The sequence below is a fragment of the Phalacrocorax carbo genome, chromosome 14 (assembly GCF_963921805.1).
Source record: "Phalacrocorax carbo chromosome 14, bPhaCar2.1, whole genome shotgun sequence".
Classification (NCBI taxonomy): domain Eukaryota; kingdom Metazoa; phylum Chordata; class Aves; order Suliformes; family Phalacrocoracidae; genus Phalacrocorax; species Phalacrocorax carbo.
Genome location: NC_087526.1, coordinates 9,019,517 through 9,039,371, shown reverse-complemented (window position 1 = coordinate 9,039,371; position 19,855 = coordinate 9,019,517). Strand labels below are relative to the sequence as shown.

At 59.8% G+C, this 19,855-nt stretch overlaps 3 protein-coding genes across 11 annotated transcripts; 2 read left to right on the top strand and 1 right to left on the bottom strand.

Moving 5' to 3' along the window:
* Positions 1–631: 631 nt before the first annotated feature.
* Positions 632–9,137, bottom strand: C14H20orf96 (chromosome 14 C20orf96 homolog). Of its 9 annotated transcripts, none has more exons than XM_064465521.1 (11): positions 8,706–9,021; positions 8,252–8,315; positions 7,905–8,016; positions 7,413–7,555; positions 6,662–6,820; positions 6,094–6,193; positions 5,504–5,661; positions 5,275–5,376; positions 4,291–4,374; positions 3,872–3,996; positions 632–869 (listed from the first exon to the last, which is right to left on the bottom strand). In XM_064465521.1, exons 2-11 carry the CDS (start codon positions 8,270–8,272, stop codon positions 809–811), a joined length of 1,065 nt encoding a protein of 354 aa, XP_064321591.1. In that variant the 5' UTR covers positions 8,273–8,315; positions 8,706–9,021; the 3' UTR covers positions 632–808. The 9 variants fall into 9 exon arrangements, 8 of the variants coding, with proteins under 8 accessions (XP_064321591.1, XP_064321598.1, XP_064321594.1 ...); XM_064465524.1 differs by lacking the exons at positions 632–869; positions 8,706–9,021 and adding exons at positions 3,287–3,772; positions 9,048–9,137 and having other exon boundaries at positions 7,905–8,178; XM_064465523.1 differs by lacking the exon at positions 632–869 and adding an exon at positions 3,287–3,772 and having other exon boundaries at positions 7,905–8,178.
* Positions 9,138–9,807: 670 nt separating this feature from the next.
* On the top strand, positions 9,808–14,726 carry SOX12 (SRY-box transcription factor 12). Its single transcript, XM_064465529.1, has 2 exons — positions 9,808–11,595; positions 11,694–14,726. The coding sequence occupies exon 1, from the start codon at positions 10,680–10,682 to the stop codon at positions 11,577–11,579; it is 900 nt and encodes a 299-aa protein (XP_064321599.1). The 5' UTR covers positions 9,808–10,679; the 3' UTR covers positions 11,580–11,595; positions 11,694–14,726.
* Positions 14,467–18,292, top strand: NRSN2 (neurensin 2). Its single transcript, XM_064465333.1, is given in 3 exon segments — positions 14,467–14,542; positions 17,411–17,592; positions 17,702–18,292. Coding segments are annotated over 3 exon segments (849 nt in total).
* Positions 18,293–19,855: the final 1,563 nt, after the last annotated feature.

The following is a 19,855-nucleotide window of genomic DNA, read 5'->3' as shown; positions in this document are numbered from 1 at the left end:
CCCCGCGGCCCCGGCCCGGCTCCCTCTCTCGGCGGCGTGGGGCCACGCACAGCTCTGCCGTTTCACCAAGTAAGGAGCGATCAGAGCCTGGGCCAGTCCTGACCGGTGCCCAGTGGGGCTGTGCTGTACCGGGACCTTGGAGCCCTGCTGGGCAGATGCCACAGTGCTATTGCCAAGAGGCAGTGATAGAAAGTGCGGCCAGAGGCTTGCTTGGCACAGGCGAGAACAGGAGCTGGTTTTATTTAAACCTGTCGGTTGGCCCAGACCTGTGCGGACACTGTGGCACTGCTGGTACTGGCACCAAACTGCCCCAGCACCAGCCCTGCGTGGGCACTGGTCTGACCCCACACAGTGATACCAGTCCAGCCCACGCTGGGATGCACTGTCAGAGCCTCATAGTGCCAGGGCTGGTCCCAGGACACCTCAGGGTCAGAGCACAAAGATGAGGAGGCCCCTTTTGCATTCAACCCTCCAGCAACATTACCTCGATGGCACGAAGGGGACGGGTCAGGCTGCAAGTGCAGGAGGGCTGGCAATGCCTCCAGGGGAGCTGTGGAGCGGGGCTCGCCCAGTGCTCCTTCCAAGGGACTGCAGCCCGCAAGTGCAGCACAGCACACACAGGCCAGGAATGACAGTAACACCTTTACTGCACCATATAACCATGTCAGTTAGTCCCCAAGGTGACTGAGCGGGGCTGGAATGGAGAAGAGCTGATGGGAAAGGAGGGGCTTTGCAGATCGGCACCTCATCCAAGCCTAGCTGTGCTGTGTGCTGGGCAAGGGGCTGGCGAGTACAGCCTGGCCAAGCATCAGATGAATGGTGTCTCCTTGGCAGGGATGCTGAGAACCACCTCAGTATCTGGCATGCACCTGAGAGAGAAAGGAAAGTTGGGAGGGGCAAAGTGAAGAGCAGGAAAAAGCTGCCACACTTCAGCTGGTTTGGTGCGAGGAGGAGAAGCTCCTACATGGCCAGGGCAGGAGGTGGGTGACTGCTCGGATGCTCTGTGCAGCCCACCCAGAGCTCGGAGGCATCACCTGCATGGCAGCCCCATTGCCAGAGGGCCCAGGGCGGGTGGAGGGAAGTCTGCCTTGTGTCTTCTGTGCCATCTTCTCTGTGTCCCCAGGACCCGGTACTGGTTTTCAGTGGGGAGAGACCAGACACTTGTTCTGAGACCCGGGACAAAGCAAGCAGCAGGAGGAAAACCCTCTAAAACCAGATGAGGGATGTTGTGCACAACCCCTGTTCAGCATGAACCAGAGCCCAGCCCAACCTCCAGCTCACTCCAGCACTATTTTGCTTTTCAGCTAACCCTTCATGACCTACCCCAGCCACTAACCACTCTGCCTACAAAAGAAATCAGCTCCAAGCCTGAGCCCTGCTCTATGGCCCTTTCTTAGACCGCACTTGTGACTGAGCTCTCTGCAAGGCAGGCCTGGTGCTCGCTGGCCTTCCCAGGGAGGCAGAGCCAGATGTAACCCCTGGGTCTCTGACAGGGAAAAGGAATGAGATTAGCCACCCCTCACTGTCAATCCCAAAAGGCAAACAGAAGTGGAGAAAGCCCGTCAGAGCAGCCAGGTACATCTGCTTTCTTGCAGAGGGACGACAAGCACAGCAAGCTGGGCTTGCTCAGAGCTGTGCTCATCCATCTCTGTCTCAGTCCAGGACAAACTGTGCATCCAGAGTGCCCCCAGCGCAGGGCTGGAAGCTGCTGGTGAAATCCACCCGGGCCCCTTGAAGCAAGAGGATTTTTAATGAGGGGAAACTGAAATGCAGATGGGAATGGATACGCATGGGGTTACAGCTCCTCTGGGCTCCACACGCTGCCAGCAGCACACAGGGACCCAAGGAGGGCCAGCAAAAGTCCTGGGCACCTACACACCCTTACATTTCCAGGCTGAGCACAGCTCGTGTCCGATTTTGCTATCTCAAGAAGCAAATCTGGTGTCTGGAACCAAAGGGTTAATTAGAAAAATGAAGGGCTGGTGAAGTCGTGTGAAAAGTTGCAGGGAGGTCAGTGGGAAAGGGCTGAGGGATGGCGGAGAGGGCTCTGGCACGGGCTCCCGCCTGTCAGGGCGGGTAAGCACCAAATGCCTGACTTGTGATGTTACAGAAACTTTCCACTTGGGCCTTCTTGCTATTTTTAACTCTTCTTCCAGCCACCCTCACTAACCCCAGCCCCAGCAGCTGTCAAGGCTAATTAATTCCCTTTATCACTTTTTTTATCAGAAAAAAATTAAGTTGCACTAATCCATCATGCAGCTGCTCGTCTCCCCCCACGGTCTCCTGACAGGTTCCAGACTTTCCTCCCACGTGGGCTCGTACCTCCACAGTGCTGCAGCCATACCTGGCTTCCAGCTAAAACCCAGGCCCTGAAGTGTGAGATCCATCCCCTCTTGTCACCTGCACCACCCCTGGTTTGCTGGGCGAGTATCTGCTCATCCCAAGGGATGATATTTTCATGCAAAATAAATGCCACGTGCATGTGAGGTGCGGAGGAGCTGAGGGGCTGCCATGGGCTGCCATGCACCTGCAGTGGTGGTCACCTGCAGTGACCCACTGGAAAGGAATTACTCCCTTAACAGACATGTCTGTGCCAAGAACAACTTGTATAGGCAGTTGCTGTAAATAAAGGCGTATATGCACACTGTTCTGCACACAACTACGGGTTTCAGGCTACAGCATACTCAAGATTTAAATACACTTGACCCATTTTTCCTCAGGTTTGTAACCCTAGTCAGCAGACAGCACAACAAGCCAAGGCACCTCAGCAGCTCTAAATCATCTGTGATTTTTGTGATTTGTCCTGTCCTGTGCAGGATCCTGCTGCCACAGGACAAGGGGCAGCATTATGCCTTCAGCCTGCCATGGGTATGGTGGAAAATATCTTGTCACAGCTGGCTGTCAGCATGCTTCAGCCCACGGACTTGGCCAGTCTGGGTCTGTCCCTGGAGAGGAGAGCCCAGTATTCCTGTGATCAAGCTAGCAGGGCCTTCTTCCCATTAGGGCTAAGTGAGGATTTGCCTTACACTCTGTAATTCTTTATAGCACAGCACACACTGGTAAGCAGGAGTGGGGATTACCCACAACCTCCACTCGGGAAGTAATTAGCTACCAGAGAAATGGGTTAGGGAAAGAGCAGTGAGAAAGATAATAGAATCACAGAATCACAGAATCGTAGGGGTTGGAAGGGACCTCTGGAGATCATCTTGTCCAACCCCCTGCTTGATCTGGGATACCCAGAGCAGGGGGCACAGGAACACATCCAGGCGGGTTTTGAATAATGAAGTTTTTCCTTTTTGCTGCCAGCCAATGTTGCCAACACATTTTTTTTTACATATGAGGGAAATGGCTGCCCATCTTTGTTCTCACAGAGTGCTGCCACCATTTCACACAACCAGCAAGGCGGCTCTAGATGGGCAAGTCCTGCCCTGACAGGGGTGCTTCTGCCCCCTTTCCCCCCTTTTGTTTCCCAACTACAAAGTGAAAACAACAATGAAGTAAGAGTCAGTGTAGGCAAAAAGGCCTTGAAAAGCTCTGCTGGTCCTGACTGTCCCTGGCTGCAGCCACTAATAATCTCCACTTGCAGGCAGTACAAAGGGAGGGCCACAAGAGAGATGTGACATGACCAAGGCTGACAGCACATTAGCTTTGTGGCTAGTTCCTCACTGCTCTTAGGCAAGACCACAAGACTCTGCAGCCATCTTCCCAAGCAGAACCCAAAGCAACTGTGGGTTTAAAACCTACACACAGCCCGGGGTAAATAGTGATGTCTCTGGAAATGATGGGGTAAGGTTATTAGCACTCAGTGCCAAAGACTCTGCAATCCAAGGCCACAGAGAAAAGGCTGTACATGCCCACTGACCAGTCTTACTTTGGTCTGCGGTGAAAAACGAAAACATCAGCAAAGATCAGCTCTCTTGGGTCTCTTGCACTCTGGCGGAATGACTGGATGCTTCTCTTCAGCTCACTAATCTCCTTCTCCAGGTCCTTAATGATCTGAATGAATGACATTTCTAAGAGTTCTTTACTTTGCAAGAGAAGCAGGAATTAAAGTTTTAGAGATTTTGCAAACAGCAGAGCTAGAAAACATCCCTCATACAAGTAAGCCCCTAACAGGCTTTCTGAAATACCTGCTGGATTGCTCGTCCTCAGGAGTCCTAACAGCCCACTGGCTCCAGTGGAAATGGAAGGCAACATACCCCACTAAGGCAGAAAAAATCCTCACGAAGGGCAAGGACTGAGGGTGGCTGGCTCTGATGCACTGCGATGGTTCTTCCCCAGCTTGCTCACCTCCCTTTCCCTCAGTATTTCATGTCGCAGAACATGATTGTTTATCACCATCTGCTTCAGGCCATCCTGGTGCAGCAACATCTCCTGTGTGGGTGAAGAGCAGGAAACCAGCTGAAGAAACTCCACAGTATCCACCAGCACAAAACCCTGCCCCTACTGGGTGCCAATGCTGGCCGTGTCCAGGTGTGTCACTCCTCAAGAAAATTATTTCTGTTTGAACAAGGTTTGGGTTCCAGCTCTAGAAAGAGACTTCCGTTGAGATCACATTGTGCTAATCATGGAATAAGACTGAGGAACTCAAGACAACCAGTTCAGTTTCGCAGGGAAAGCTTATCAATATTGCTTGGGTTACTTATATCACCTGTGCATACAAATTCACCTGTAAAAGGGCACAGCAGGTCCACATCAGAGCAGGCTGTAAATGGAGTCGGTAATTAATATTTTCTTAGGGCTCTCAAGCTGCTAACCCAGTAAAAGTGCTAAGTACATCATGCAAGCAGGAACTGTGCAACAGGAGTTCCTCCTGTTTTGGGAAGAACGACAGCAGTCCCTGCTCTGTAGCGCTACATATAGTTTAATTTCCTCATGAATTTATTACAAACATATATGTGCTGCCACAGCAGTGTCACAGCCAATTAGCGAAGCAGCTACCTTAATAACGTAATAAAGCAGGGACCATAAGGGCAGGGTGAATGTTGGGTCACACCACAATCACCTCCATGCAGCACACTTTAAGGAGTGAGTTTGAGAATATTCCAACACACCAGACCACAGCAGCAACTCAGAAGCGCTTCTCATGTACTCTCCCAGCCTGACAAACAGCTCCAGTGTGGCATCAGGAGGGGAGCAGTGATGCTCTGTTACTCTTTGGGTGCCAGCTGCACCATCCTATTGCTAACGGGCAATGTGTGGCAGACCCTGCCTTGTCCCCTGGCTCCCAGAAACTGATCCCCTTTGCTGCATTATCACATGAGCACCACGAACCTCCACAACTTTCTGTAATAGCGCCTCTTGTTCCGCCCGTGCGTTCTCCTCCAATTTTGCCAAGGTGGCCTTCCCCATTGCTTCTGTCTTGTCTCTCTCCCCCTGAGAATGGCAGGAAGCACCGCACAGAAACAACAGGAGCGTTAGGGAAGATAACCATTGTATTTCTTCCTCCCCTGCCCTCTCCTTCCTCCCTGTCAACACTGCAGGGAAGGATAGGTCTCAGCACCTGCTGTTGCTCCTTCAGGTTCTGTATGCTGCGCTGCAGAAGGACTATCTGGACAGCTTGTTCTGGATACTGCCCATCAATGTAGGTCCGTAGGATGCTGAGCTCATCCTGGAGAACCTGTACCTTCGATGTGACTTCATCCAGCTGCTGCTGTAGCTCTGGTAGAAAGTCAAAACAGAAAATCTCAACCCAGGGTTCCAGAGCTTTGCTCTCCACTGAGCTAAGGAGTCTGTCCTGCGCTTGCCTGAGCCCTTCTCTCTACAGAGATTACACACCCTGTGGGGAGTAGGAATAGCCACCCTGTACCAGACCACCTTGACCAGATCCTGCCCCAACGGGACGGCGCAAAGAGCTGCCAAGGAGGAGATTCTTCCAACCTGCCTGATCACAGGCTGCTGGGTGTCACAGGGCTCTCTCCCTCCTGACAGGCCAACAGGAAGATCATCCCCGTAGAGCAAATGGGATTTATTTTCAGAAATGGAATTGTTTGACATGTATAAGATCAACACAGTGTCTTTAGCCTAAGAAGATGGAAAGCAGAGGTAACATGGTTGTATAGACTGCATTTCATAGTAATGTTGGCAACTCACTTCCCAGATTCTTTTCCATTGTTTTTTCCACCTCCCGGAGCTCTGCCCTTGCTGTATCCAGCTGCTTCTGATTGAAGGTCTGCACCATTGCCTTTACCCTCTGCAGAGGGAGAAATCCAGTCACTGCTCATGCCACAATGCTCTGAAATGTCCCCCTGCACCACCCCTGACCTTCCTCCCACTTGCTGTTGCTTGCATTAGCAGCACAGAGGAATCAGTCACTGTGGCTGGTGCCAGCTCATGCACGGGAGCTGCTCTGGGGAGCAGAGTGGTGCTTTGGTAGCCAGCTGGAACCAAGGACATTATGGAGGGATGGATTTGGGGTGTTACAGGGGTGACTACTGTTGCTTAGGATAGTTACAGTCAGGGTGCTTTTGTGGCTTTTAAAACACAGGCACAAAACAAGTGCACCTCACAGGATCTTTGGGCATCAGAAAGCTCCCCTCAGGACCCGGGATGCTCCAGTCGTGCTCAGTGCAGTGGAAGGGCTGGCCAGCACCTGACCCTTCACCGGTACTAACGAGCAATTCTGCTGAATTGGGTTTGTTGGCCAACCCTAAAGCCTCACCTGAAATACTTCATACTGCTGCAGCAAGACCCTTGCTTGCTTGGCAGTGCTGTCATCAGAGTGCTGGATTTCCTTAATCAGCCGGCAGTTGGTCTCTGCCAGGCAGGCACTGTGCTGCTTCAGCTCCTCGATGGCATTTTTCTTCAGATTGGCCACATTCTATGGGAATTTGTGGTTTAAAGTGTTGCTGGCTCCACCAGTTCCACCTGCCCCAAGTTTTCTTACCATTGTCTGCCATCCCTGGGACATTCCTGTCCCATAGTAACTGCACCAACAAGGCTCTGGCCACCCTGGCATCACACACCAAACCTCAGCGCTGAGGCACTCAGACTTCCCCATGCAGCACACCCCTGCTCCCACATTCCTTACTGCCAGCTGCGAGATCACCATTCTTTTATAACCATCTTTCACCAACTAAAAAGCTGTGGTAATGTCCTCCACCTCAGCTTTCTCTTTGCTAGATCAAGAAAATCTATTACCGGCAGTCTTTTCTAACAGATCACATTTCCTAAATTACATCCCTCCTACTGCTAGAGTTGGACTCTCTCCTGGTTTCTCTTAATTTTTCTTGATAGACAATATCAAGGTTAGACTTCAGCAGCATTTAGCAGAACAGCATAATCACCTCCAGTGTATTAATAAACACATGCAAAAATGAGTCAGACCGCTAGAATTACCTCCATAAAGGCAGCCGGGGTAACTGTATGGATTTGCTACCTACATCCCAGCACTGGGTATTTGTTACACGTACTGTGGCAATTTTGATCTCTTCCAAGGTTTTGGCTAACTCAGCCTTCTTGAGCGTTAATTTCCTCTGAGTAAAACTTCCGTATTTCTCTTGGGATGATGATGTCTCTGAAGGCAAGGGTGGTTTTTTACTCAGCATAAATGCAACTGGGGAAACAAAAAGGGGGCCTGTGCTTATTTCACAGTTCAGTTTCAACACCTTACATCTACTCTCTCATCATGCATGGATGAGGGAAATATAAAGAACTGATAGACTGAATTCAAACCTTCTGCAGTCCCGGCAAAAGCGGCTCGCAGTTACAGCCCAGGAACCAAGCCTACAAAGCACTCCCTAGTCTTTTCTAGTTCTCCCCCTTTATTCTCAGCATTTCCCCTGGGGTAATTTTCTTTTTGTGGTTTTTGCTGACTGCCTCCCAGCAGAAAGCACTAGGCTAATGCAAAAGCGGCACCAGTGGGCAGGAACAGCAGGGCAGTGTATAAGGGAATCTCTCCCAACCTGGCTTCTTCTTCTGCCCTTTCTTCTTGTCCCCACTGGTGAGCGGTGGCAAAGTCAATCTGCGGGCTGGAGATTTCCTCTCTTCTTCTGTCTTCTGCCATTTGCTGTAATCCTAAACTCAGCACGACAGCAGCACAGAAAAGATTGGCAGTCAGAGGAGGTTTGTGAGCAGAGACCTCTCTGATGTGACTTGAGGGGTTCCGGCTTCCTTCTGCAAGTCCTCTGGGGCTTCCAGGTGTCCCTTTGTGCCCTTTACCAGCAGCAAGTCTCAGGGCTGTTTGAGAGACACTGCGTTTATAACCACAGTGCTGCAAATGCCATAAACCCCACGGGAACAAGAGACTTACTATTCTCTTGAACTTTTCCATGATACTTGGAACCGGGTCCCATGCATCCTTCTTCACACAGGCTCTGAAATGAAAAAGCTTAACCCCATTGAGGAGGCCGAGCCTGTCCCCACGGACAAGCCTCAGTAGGTCAAAAGTCAGAGCAGAGAGGCAGCAACACCCCCTGGGCTATGGTACCCTTAGTGAACCCCATCTTCACTTACCTCCTCTGCCCCACGGGAAGCCTCCCTCCCTCCCTCCCCACCCCACGCCCCATGAGGAGGCTCCCTCCCCATCCTCCTTGCCCCACGGGGAGCCCTCTCCCCACCCCACGCCCCATGGGGCGCGCCCCCCGCATACTCCTTGCCCCATGAGAAGTCCCCCTGCTGTCCTCTGTGGGGAGACTCCCCCCCGCCCGCTCCTTTGTTCCCCCGGGACCCCACTTCGCCACGGGCCCCCCGACACCCCCCCGTACCCCACGGCCCCGGGCCGGTCTCCATGGCGACAGCAGGCGGGTTATGGCGGCCGGGCGGGGCGGGCCCTAACGGGAAGGGGCGGGAGGGTCGCCCCCTGCCGGCTCCCCCCTGGCGCCGCACGCCGGGAGCCCGCCGAGCAGCGGTGCGAGATCCACCCGTGGGTGGGTCTGGGCGCCGGTGGGAGCTAAGCCGGACCGAGAGGCCCTGCGAGTCGGGCTCCGTGGGACGGGGACTCGGCTGCTTGCAGGGCCGCTGGGGCCGGGACGGAGCACAACCCACGGCGGACCGGAGAGCCCGGAGCAAGGCGGTCACGGGGCAGAGCCGTGCTAACGCGCACCGACCCGGTCCCAGCCGCGGAAACAGGCGCGAAGCCCTGGGGGTGGTGGGGAAATGACCGAGCAGGTGCAGAGTGCCAGGAGCCGTGCCGGAGCTGCGCGGCGGGTACCCGGTGTGGTGTTCCCGGGGCTCCGGGAGCTCAGGGCCAGCCCCAGTGCAGGCCGCGCCGCGGCCTTAGGCCCCGCTCGGGGCCTTGTTACCACGGCAACTGGCGGTGGCGGCTCAGCCAATGGGTGCGTGCCCTGCGGCGGGCCCGCGCGCCGCGGCAGTAGCCAATGGGCGCGGCCTCCTGGCGGGCAGCCCGCGGTCTCCGGGGCAACAGGGGCCGCCGCCGCCGCGCCATTGGTGGCGCCCGCGGAGGGGGCGTGGCCTGGCGGGGCGGGGCGGCGCCGCGGGGGACGGGGCCCCATTCGTGGCAGCGGGGGGAGCTGCGTGGCCGCACCGTGGGCAGCACCTTTCCCCCGCTCGGTGGCCGCTGTCCCCGCTCTGTCCCTCCGGGCGCCGAGCCCCGGGGAAACGCCGCTGGGGCTGGCGTGGAGGGGGTGTCCACGGAGACACCGGCCTTCCCACGCCGCGGAGGGCCGAGGGCTGCGAGCCCCAGCGGCACGGCACGGGGAGTGACACGGGCCAGGACTCTTGTCGGGGGGATCGGGGAGAGTGGGCGCCCCGGGAGCCCCGTGTACCGGCAGGGGCGGGGTTCGGGAGCAGCGTCCCGGGAGACCATGAGGGGTGTGGGGGCTTTTGGGGGGGGCCTACGCGCGGGTGCGGGAGGCATCGGGGTGCCCAGACCTGAGGAGCAGCGGGTACTGGCAATACCGGAGCATCCTTGGGTGGGTACCGGGGCGGGTACCAGGAGGTACCGGGATACCGGAACGCCTATGTGCAGACACCGGGGGTCACCGGGTGGGCTGCGATGCTCAGGTGTAGGGCACCGGGAGCTCCCGGGGTGCTGTGGTGGCTGTACCGGGGCGCGCCGCCCTGCCATTCTCTCCAGCAACCCCTCTACGGAGGGCGCCCATTGGCTGAGCCAGATATTCCCCCCCCACCCCGCAGCCAATGGGGCGGGGGGGTGGGGCCTCCCATTGACAGAACCGGCGCGTCGGTGTTTACCGGGGCGGGGCGGCGGCGGCTATAAGAGCGGCACCGGGGGGCGTGCGGCTCCTGGGCTGCCCGCACCGCCCCCCCGCGCACCCCCCTGACCCGCACCCGCCGCAGCCTCCCTGCACCGCGCTCGACCGGAGCATCCACCGACTTCAACCGGGGAAGAAATCCCCGGTGCGGAGCGGAGCATCCTCGGACCGGTGCGGAGCATCCCCGGGCCGCCGCGGAGCGTCCACCGAAACGGAGCATCCCGCAGCATCCCCGGACCCGCTGCGGAGCATCACCGAACTGAAGATCACCGGGTCGTCCCGGGACCCCTCCCGGAGCATCCCAGCGGCCGCCGCCCCGGCGGAGCCGCCCCCGCCGTGAGCCCCCGGGCCCCGGTGCGGCCCCCTGCGCCCCGCCCCGCCGCCGCCGCCCGCTCCGCACAATGGGGGCGGCGCGGCTCGGCGCGTAGCGGCGGGCGGGGAGGCGGCGGCGGGCGGAGAGGAGGAGGAAGAGGAGGCGGCGGCGGCGTGGGGATCCCGGGCCCTGGCATGGTGCAGCGCGGTACGCGGGGCCGGGGCGCAGAGGCTCGTCGGGAGCCCTGCGCCCCGCTGCCCACCCGCGATGCTGAACCCGCCTGGTGCAAGACTCCGAGTGGGCACATCAAGCGGCCGATGAACGCCTTCATGGTGTGGTCGCAGCACGAACGCCGCAAGATCATGGACCAGTGGCCCGACATGCACAACGCCGAGATCTCCAAGCGCCTGGGCCGGCGCTGGCAGCTCCTCCACGACTCCGAGAAGATCCCCTTTGTCAAGGAGGCTGAGCGCCTGCGCCTCAAGCACATGGCTGACTACCCTGACTACAAGTACCGGCCTCGGAAAAAGGGCAAGGTGGGCGCCAGCACATCCCGCCCGCGGCTCCCGGTGAAGATCAAACCCTCCATGCTGGGTCGTGTCTCCACTGGCCGCAGGCAACCTGCCAAGCCGCCTGCTGGCCCTGACGCCCCGGAGAAGCCTGAGTCAGAGGTGGCTGCCGAGGACTGCCTCGTGGTGCCCGGCACAGCCGCCTGGCACACAGCAGCTGCTGGGGAGCATGGCCCCCAGGAGCCCCCCACACCCCCGAGTCCTGCTGCCACCTGCCCCGAGCTTGGGAGGTCCCCAGGGAGTGGGTCCCCCTCTCCCATGTCAGCCAGGTCCCCTCCCTCCTCCTTCAGCTCCTCCGATGAGGAGATGGAGGAAGAGCTGATGGGGGTCCTGCCTGGGCGGGCCCCCACCAGTGCCACCTGCGGTGCCCTGGACTGGTCCGTTTTCGACAAGGACCACGACCTCTTCCCACGGGGAGGCTCCTCGCACTTCGAGTTCCCGGACTATTGCACACCTGAGGTGACGGAGATGATAGCAGGAGACTGGCTCATGTCCAGCATCTCGGACTTGGTCTTTACCTACTGAGTCCCGCACTCTGCAGGTAACGCTCTTTTTTTTTTTTTTTTTTTCCACAATCAGGTCGTATAAAAAAAAAAACCACAAAAAAAAAAAGGACTGAAACCAGCTGTTTACATGCAGGAATCAGGTATTTTGCCTTGAAGCCGCTGGAAGGCAGAGCTCTCTGCTCACCCCATCCCCCTGGCACACACCCACTCCTCATCCGTCTGGCGCTCGCCTCACGACCACGGGATGTGTGGCTGGCCGCCGTGGTTATCTGCCCGTGAAATGCAAGCGTCTAATCAGGTTTTCATTGTCAGTGCCCTGCATCTGGCCCCTTCCCCTCAGGGCTCCGGCCACCATGGCACTGCTGGCCATGGCTCCTCCTGGCCGCTTCCTTCCCCACTGGCCGCTGCCCTGTGTTTCCTCCTGTTCTCTGGGCAGCAGGAGCACCCACACCAGCTTGGCTTTCGGTGCCCATCCCACCCTCCCCATTCCTTGGGGAATGGCCGACTCCTTTTTGCTTTTTTACTGCATTTAAAGCATGGCTTCAATTGTTGCAGCCCTCAGGGAGGAATCCCTGGCTGCACTATGTCCGGGGGCGGCAAAGCCATGCAGAGCCCTCCCTGCCCAATGCCCCATTTTGTGGGGGTCCCCAGCTTTGAGCATTTGGTGTCCCACAGGACCAGCTATTTCCCCGCGCTTCCCCTGTGGTGCATGCTCCCCACCACTCACTTTGGGAAGAGCGAAGTTGCACGCACGTGATCCGCACGTGGACGCGGGAGGCTGTGTTGTTCCTCTTGCCAGGCAGTTGTGCAGAGGGGGCTGTGCTGTGGGGGAAGCCCGTGCCTGGAGCCCCCCCAAACCCCAGCAGGGACAAGCCCTTCCCAAACCAGCTAGCCCCCATTTTAGCCTTGGATCTGGTGCCAGTGAAGGATCTGCTCTGCACTGGCTCACCTTGGCCAGTAGAGCCAGGTTCCGCTGTACCCGGCTGTGGTGGGCAACACTGCTGGGGTGGCAGGAAGCAGGTGGCAGGGTGGCTGGGAAGGGATGCTGCTGAAAATCTGCCTTAAACAACCTCCCAAACAGGGCCAAGAGCAGCAGCAGCCGATGCCGGTGGGCGTGTGAGGTGTGGATGATGCTCCAGTGTAGTGCTCCTCCACGCAGCACCACGCCATACCCTGCTGTCGGCTGCACCAAGAGCAGGGGCATCCCGGCAGAGTGCTGCCAAGGAGCTTCCCGGCAGAGAAGGTCCTGCCACAGCAGCTCCTCCAGCCAGGTTTTTCTTTGCTATGCCTAATGGCTCCTTCCTGCAATGAGCCGCCTCCTCCCACGGCCAGGGAGCATGTGGCTGCAGCACTGGCTTGGTGGCTGCCGCAGGCTGCATTTGCAGGGCAGGGGCTGTGCTCAGGTATGGCTGTGCTGTGGGGTGCTGGCAGGAACCCCGGCCACCCCAAGCTGCCAGCCCTGGAGATGTGGCCATAACAGGAGCCGGCAGCGCCTGGAGGAGCTGTACTAGGCTTGGCAGGGACTGTTGCTTGAAGCAGCCTCTGAGGTCACCCGTGGCCCCTATTCCCCAGGGGTTCTGGGCGTGTGGGAGCTCCCCTGACCCTTCCCAGGCAGTGGGGTGCTGGGTGCAGTGGGGCACCTGCTCCCTGGGCTCTGCCTCCCCATTTTGGGGCTGCCAGTTCCTCTGGTTGCACGCTGCCCCATGCCTGTCCATTGCTATGGGGACGGATGGAGCCGTGACCAGGAGAAAGGGCATCCTCCTACCTGGTTCTGGCATCCCCCAGGGAAGCTTGGAGCAGGGGACCTGCCTGTCTCGGCTGCCAGAGGTACTGGTGGCCCTGTCTCAGCTGTGGGTACGGGCACCACAGCGCAGGGAGAGGTGTGTCTCCGGGCTCTTTGCAGGGATCCTCAGTATCCCCCAGCCCCATCCTGGGTGGCCTCAGAGTCCCCTGGAGGCACCTCCCTGACGGCCAGCCATCAGCATTGTAGATGTGTCGGTGTGTAGCGGTAGCTGTGCGTGTGTGTCGGCGTTGCATTAGCCACGGTGTTGTAGCCCCGGTGCGGGTACCAGCCTGCGGAGGCAGGCGGGTGTCACGCATCAGACACGTGTTCCCTGTATAGAGCGCGTCCCTGTCCCTGCCCCCTCCCCAGGCCGTTCCCCACCAGACCCAGACCCACCCAAGCTGGAAAAGCCAAATAAGCGCCGGGCCAGTCGCGACGCCAGCAGCCTGCTCCCGCCTCGCCGCCACCCTGGGGGGCTCTGCCTTCCCACCCCTGGGCAGCCCTGTGCCAGGAGCACCCCAAGCCTTCTCTCACATGTCAGCTGGGTTTGGGGTTCCCATGGGGTCCTGCGGCCCCAGGTCTCTCCAGTGCGCACACATCTTGCCCAGCACCTCGGTGCCTTGTTGGGGCGTGCGGCCACCATGTGCTGTGCACCCATGGGCCGGGGCGCTCCCTCCACGGACCGTCAGGCGAAACATTTCCTCAGGAGCAGGTTCTGGGTCAGCGCCGGAACCGGAGCCAGAGCTGGGGCCAGCCCCCAGTCCCGGCCACAAGCACAACACCATCCGCTTCGTCCCTGTCCCCCTCCCCATCCCCCTCCTGCCCCCTCCTCGAGACTCGCTGGGTGTATTTGTTGGGGGAGAACCGTTGTGGACAGTGGTGGATTTTCTGTGCCGTGTGGTTGTAGTGCTTAGAGACCCCCCCCAGCGTGTGGCCCCCTCCCGCTGCGCCCCCCGCCTCCCCGCTGCCCGGTGCTGGCTGGCATGCGTGTGCGAGCGTGTGTGCGTGCGCGTGCGACATCCCGTCATCACTAGAGACAAAGTGAATAATAATAATAAAAATAAATTAATAATAAAAATAAACCAAACCTCTCTCAGGAAGAAGCTGCCCCGGTGGTGGCCGAATGGGCCGGGGGCCCCCGGAGCTGGCGGGGCCCCGGCGCAGCCTGCGGACGGGCACCAGCGCTCGGGGTCACCTTTGTAGTGTTGTGTTAGTGAAGGGTTCCTGTATATGTTGTCTTGGAGAAATAGGCTTTTAGCCGAGGGGCAGCCCCATCCCGTCCTGGGGAGGGGGCTGCGATGTGGCTGGCTCCTGCTCTGCGGGAGCTCGGGTAACAGTTATCCTGACTATTGTGATTATGGAATAAAGTGTGTTGGTCTGCTGCCCACGGCTCCGGCTCCTCCTGCGCCGCCTCGCTCCTCCCAGGTTGATGTGGGGCTCCCAGGGGTGTATGGGGTTTGCAGGGGTAACTGGGGTTCCCAGTGGCCAGCAGCCAGTTCCCAGGCATGTCAGCTCCCACCTTGGTCCACAGACTCCCACCCTGAGCCCTGGCTCCCGTGGGTGCCCACACTGACTGTCCCCTGGGGAGGGTTTACCCTCATCAACCAGAGCAAGCTGGGTGTCCCCTGGGAGCAGTGCCATGCTGCTGGGGGGTGTGAGCGTGTGTGTGTGTGTGCATGTGTGTGTGCATGTGTGTGTGCATCCCCCTGCACGTTTGTAACCACCTGCTTGGTGTGCAGTGCATGTGCATGCACCCTGTGTGTGTGCACAGGTGTGTGCGCGGTCTTGTGCGTGGTGTGTGGATGCCCTGTGTGTGTGTGTACATGCATGTGGTGTGCATGCGTGTGTTCCATGCACACATGTTCTCCGTGTGGGCCTGTGCACACCATGCGCTGTGCACATGTGTGTTATGTGTGCCTGTGAGCACCGTGTGCTGTGTGTGTGTGCGCCATGTGTGCCTGTGCGTGCTGTGTGGTGTGCATGTGTGCTGTGCTTGCCCCATGCACACGCAGCCCCACGGCATCGTCAGCTCCACCCGTGGCGGTGGCAGCTCCAGGTCTCAGCCTGTGGGGAAGGGATTGGGTGGGGGGAGAGCCGGGATGGGGGGGATAATCCAGCCCCGCAGGAGGGTCTGGGGGGGCCACGGAGGGCACGTGCCGCTTGCATCACTCCTCTCCACCCGTGGCTGTTGCCATGGCAACAAGGGGAGCCCGGAGCAGCCCCGGGTACTGCCGGCCCCGGCGATGCTGGCCACCGGGCTGTCCCCGGGGCGGGGATAGAGGTGTCCAAGGGGTAGCTGTGACCCTTCCCAGCCCCATGGGAGTGCGGGGCTGCACCCGCTCTGGGGCAGCACCCAGCACTGCCCTGGGGTCCCCCAGCTACAACCCCGAATCCATAGAAGCAGCAATGCCCCGGCATGGTGGCCCAGCAGCCCCTGCCACGGGACACTGCCTGGCTCAGCCAGGAGCAGGAAGGCCTGTGGCTCTGGCCCAGCCACAGTCCTGGCTCACAGCCATTGCCGGTGCCCTCCTGACCTCGCCATGTGCTGGGGCCACACAGGGCCAGGTGCCCGGCACTGCGCATGCAGGCACATGCACACGTGGCCACCACGGGCCTGGCTGTGAGTCACACACAGCAGCTGCACCCAGCATCTTGCCAGCTCTGCAGGCAGCAGTGGCTGCTCCCAGCCTTGCAGCAGGGACCCACTCTGCCTGCTGCCCTCCACCCAGGCACGGCCCCTCCCTGCCATCCCCACCCCGAGTCCCTGGGAGGAGGATGGTGCTGGGGCTGTGTTGAAGATGGGGCTGGCTACCCACCCATGGATGGTGCCGTGGGATCCTTCCCAGACACAAGAACAGCAGAGGGACAGCTATTGGTGATGCCACTGGGGCGGGGAAGGATGTGCTAAGGCCTCTGTCCCCCCACAGGTAAGTGGGAAGCAGGCAGGGCTGGGGGACAGGGGTGTGGGTAGGAGTGAGCCTGCGTGGGGACATGGAGGGGATGCAGAATGAGGGAAGCTAGGGGGTGGGGGGCAAAGTGATGGGCACCAGGGCACACCAGGGTGGTCCCCAGGGTGAGCCCCCCCCAAGCTGTGGCAGCACCAGGCTGGGGTCTGCCAGACCCCTGCATGTGAGAAGGGATGGAGGGACAAGCATGTCCTCAGTTCTGGGGACACCCAGGCTGGGGCAGAGGGCCTGGGGCTGTGCTGGGGGACAGCTGGTCCCACAGGCAGCGCGTTCCCTCCCCGCAAGGCCTCTCCAGTGCAGGGCTTTGTTCAGCACTGCAGACGGCACCGAAAGGGTCCCAGTTTCCCCCCTTGGCCTCCTCCAGGCTGACACTTCCACACACATACCCCCCCTGCACATGCACCCGCACCCGCGCACACACGCCAGGCTGAGGGGCTGCCCTGGTGAGGGCTGAGCCGGCAGTTCCCATGGCAATGCTCCATCCTTGAGCAGGTGGTGAGGAGGGGATGTGGTCCCCACAATGGGGTGGCTGTGTCCCTGTGTCCCCGCAAGGCAGCGGCCCTTTGGCCACCCCAAGGGTGGCTGCATCCCTCCCTGCCACCGCCCCTCCTTCCCCATCGCTGGTGATTGGGTGGCTGTGGATGGCCTGATGGTGGGCCTGATCCTGCCAACACGGCAGCAGGGGCTGTGCTGGGGCTGTGCTGGGTCTGGATCCAGCCCAGGATAGGCAGCATCCCGGGGTGCAGGAGGGTTCCCTTCCTCCATCCCATGTGGAAGCCCCACCTGGATAAGGGCAGCAATGCTCCCAGTTGCCCTGAGAATGTTTGTGCCTTTGGCCTTGGTGCCCTGGTGCCCATGACAGAGCCATGGGGGTGGGGGAGGCAGCTCTTGGGCTCCCTCTTGGTGCTCCCCAAAACAGGCAATGACCCCTGCATGGGGGTTGCATCCAGCACTGGTGCCCTGTCCCCTGCCATGCACCCTGGGCAAGGGCAGGAGCCAACTCAGCCCCATGGGTGCTGCAGCTGCAGGAGGGGAGTGGCTGTGGGTGCCAGGGTCCTGTCACCCTCCCCATGGCCTGACCTGGCGCCCCTGTGCACCCAGGCCCGATGCCCACCCGTGAGCCAGACTGCAGCTGTGGCTGCGGGCCCAGCATGGCACAGGGAAAGTGGTATGGTGTCCGTTCCTACCTCCACCTCTTCTACGAGGACTGCACTGGGGCCAGCCCCAACAGGGACAGGGACGGGTCCTTGCCCCATTAAACCTGGGCCCCCCTCATCTGGAAGGTAAGAGACCCTGATAACCCTTCCTCCCACTTCCCCTGGAGATGCATCCCCTGCCCACATCCTGCACAGGGTGCATCCCGCCATGGCATTAGGGTGGCTCTGTCCCCAGGTGAGCTTCTCCACAGGGACCTTATTCCTGCTCGTGGGGGCTGTAGCGGTGGCTGCCAGCTCCCTGGTGCCCCCGAAGCTGGAGGGGATCAGAGAGGAGGAGTTTGTGGTGCTGGATGTGCAGGTGGTGCAGTACAGCCATGCGCTGGGAATGTGCCAGCTGGTGGGCATGGCGCTGTGTGTGGCGGCTGGGGTGCTGGGCACTGTCAGGCTCCTCTCCTGTGTGCTGGCCCCACACCACCGCCGGGAAGAGGAGCAGCGGCTCTCACCCATCCTGTGTGGCAGCCCCCTGCCGCAGCCCTCTGCCACCTTCACCCCAGCAGGGACAGTGATGCCCTTTGGCATCTCCTGCATTCATGTGTCCAACCCTGGCGGGACACCTGAGGCAAGGGAGGTGATGGGTGATGCCTGGCATGCGGCCAAGCCATGCTGCACCCTGGGAGCCAGCTGGATCACCTGGAGCTGGCTTGCAGCGAGCACTGCAGAGCATCTGGCTCAGTCCCAGCATGGACACCACATCCCACTGTCCTCTCGACCTGCGTCCCCCACACCCCCTGCTTCTGCAGCTGCTGCTGCTGCCACTGCTCAGTAAAGATGCTGAGAAATTCCTTCGCTGGTGGCTCGGTGGCTGTTGCTGTCTGTGTCAGAAATGCTGCAAGTGCTGGGTTTCCCATGGTGGCTACCACCTGCCCCTGCTGCCAGCAGCACCTCATTCAGTTCGTTGCAAAACCAGATCAGAACCTGGGAATGAAACCATTTGGCCCAATTTCCCTGTCAGAGGCTGCTGAGGCCGTTGGTGTTGGCTGAGCACAGTGGTGGGCACCTGGGGGGGGCCAATGGGCACAAGACAGGGGGCACAGTGTATGGGGGCACACGCAGGGCCTCACCACGTGCCCTCTCCTGCCAGCCCAGTGCAGTCCCATGCACCACCTGCCTTGGCCACCAACATCTCAGCTCCCTGGGATGCCCCTGCACACTAGGGTGCTGCTCTGTCTTGGTGGGAGGGTCCTTGCTGCACTGCTGAGCCGCGCTTGGGGACCAGTGTCACTCTGGGAGCAGAGAACACCTGGAGCCCCCAAGGATATTGGTGCTGCTTGCCCGGGGCCTACCCACACTTCCCAGTCATTCAAGCTTCCCCTTGCTTCCTGAGGCTCCTGTCCCATGTCTCCCCAAGGCCAGGACCTGCCAGGGCCTTGCATCACCCCACAGCAACCCTTGTGTTGCAACATGTGGGCGCTGTGCAGCACACCCAGCATCCCAGGCCTGCGCGGCCCTGGGGGCTCCAACCTGCTGCCTGCAGGGGCTGGCTACAGCAGGCACCATGGGGGTGCCAGGACCCCAAACTCTGCCTCCCATTCCCCCGGCTTGGCCCTATGTCCTTGAGAAAGATAAGCTGCTCCTTTGGACTAGCATGGCTAGTGGCCTGGCACTCTGGCACATCCCTATGCTGCCTCCTGCAGTGTCAGGGCCAGAGCGTGACCACACCATGGCAGAGCCAGGGCAGAAGGACCTGGCTGGTAGCACCCAGCAGCTCCTCCAGTAACTCTGGCCCAGACCTGGTCACACCGGCCATGCTCTGGCGCAGCAGGACAGGGGCAGCCGTCCCCTCAGCCAGGGACCAGAGTGGGAGGGTGAGGTGGGGATGGGGAGTGGGAGAAGGACCTGTCTCCATGCCCTTGTGGGATGCCGATACCAGTCATGCACAGGGAGGGTGGTGGGGCAGGGATGATGGCAGGGCAGGCAGGGGAAAGAGGGGAGCCAGGCCAGGCCAGGGTGTTCCAGTTGGGCTCACAGTGGCATCGGCCACAGATGGGATGGATGGGATGGGACAGGAGCAGGCAGCTGCCACGCCCCATCTGGATCCAGCATGGAGGAAGCGACTGGAGGAGCCCCAGGACAGCCCTGGGCTGGCGAGGCCAAAGGCCCTGTGCCTTCAGCCCTACAGCGCCATGTGCTGTATGTTGTGCCTCCAACCGCTGGCCCCTGCAGCTTGTGCCGGAGCTGCAGGATGGGGGCTGCTCCTGTGGCACCCTGCATAGCTCCACTGAGGCCGAGTGCAGCAGCCAGGCATGGGTAGCCCATGCTCTGGTGTGGGCAACTGCTCCCAGAGGAGGATGGGGAGGAAGAGCTGCACAGTGAAGTGCCCAGAGGTGCT

Coding starts and splice junctions, on each gene's coding strand:
- SOX12 (XM_064465529.1), top strand. CDS start 10,680: ATGGTGCAGCGCGGTACGCGGGGCCGGGGCGCAGAGGCTCGTCGGGAG.
- C14H20orf96 (XM_064465520.1), bottom strand. CDS start 8,272: ATGGAAAAGTTCAAGAGAATA. Junction 6,821..7,412: donor AAGAGATCAAAATTGCCACA/GTACGTGTAACA, acceptor AAATTCCCATAG/AATGTGGCCAATCTGAAGAA. Junction 5,662..6,093: donor AATGGAAAAGAATCTGGGAA/GTGAGTTGCCAA, acceptor ACTTTCTACCAG/AGCTACAGCAGCAGCTGGAT.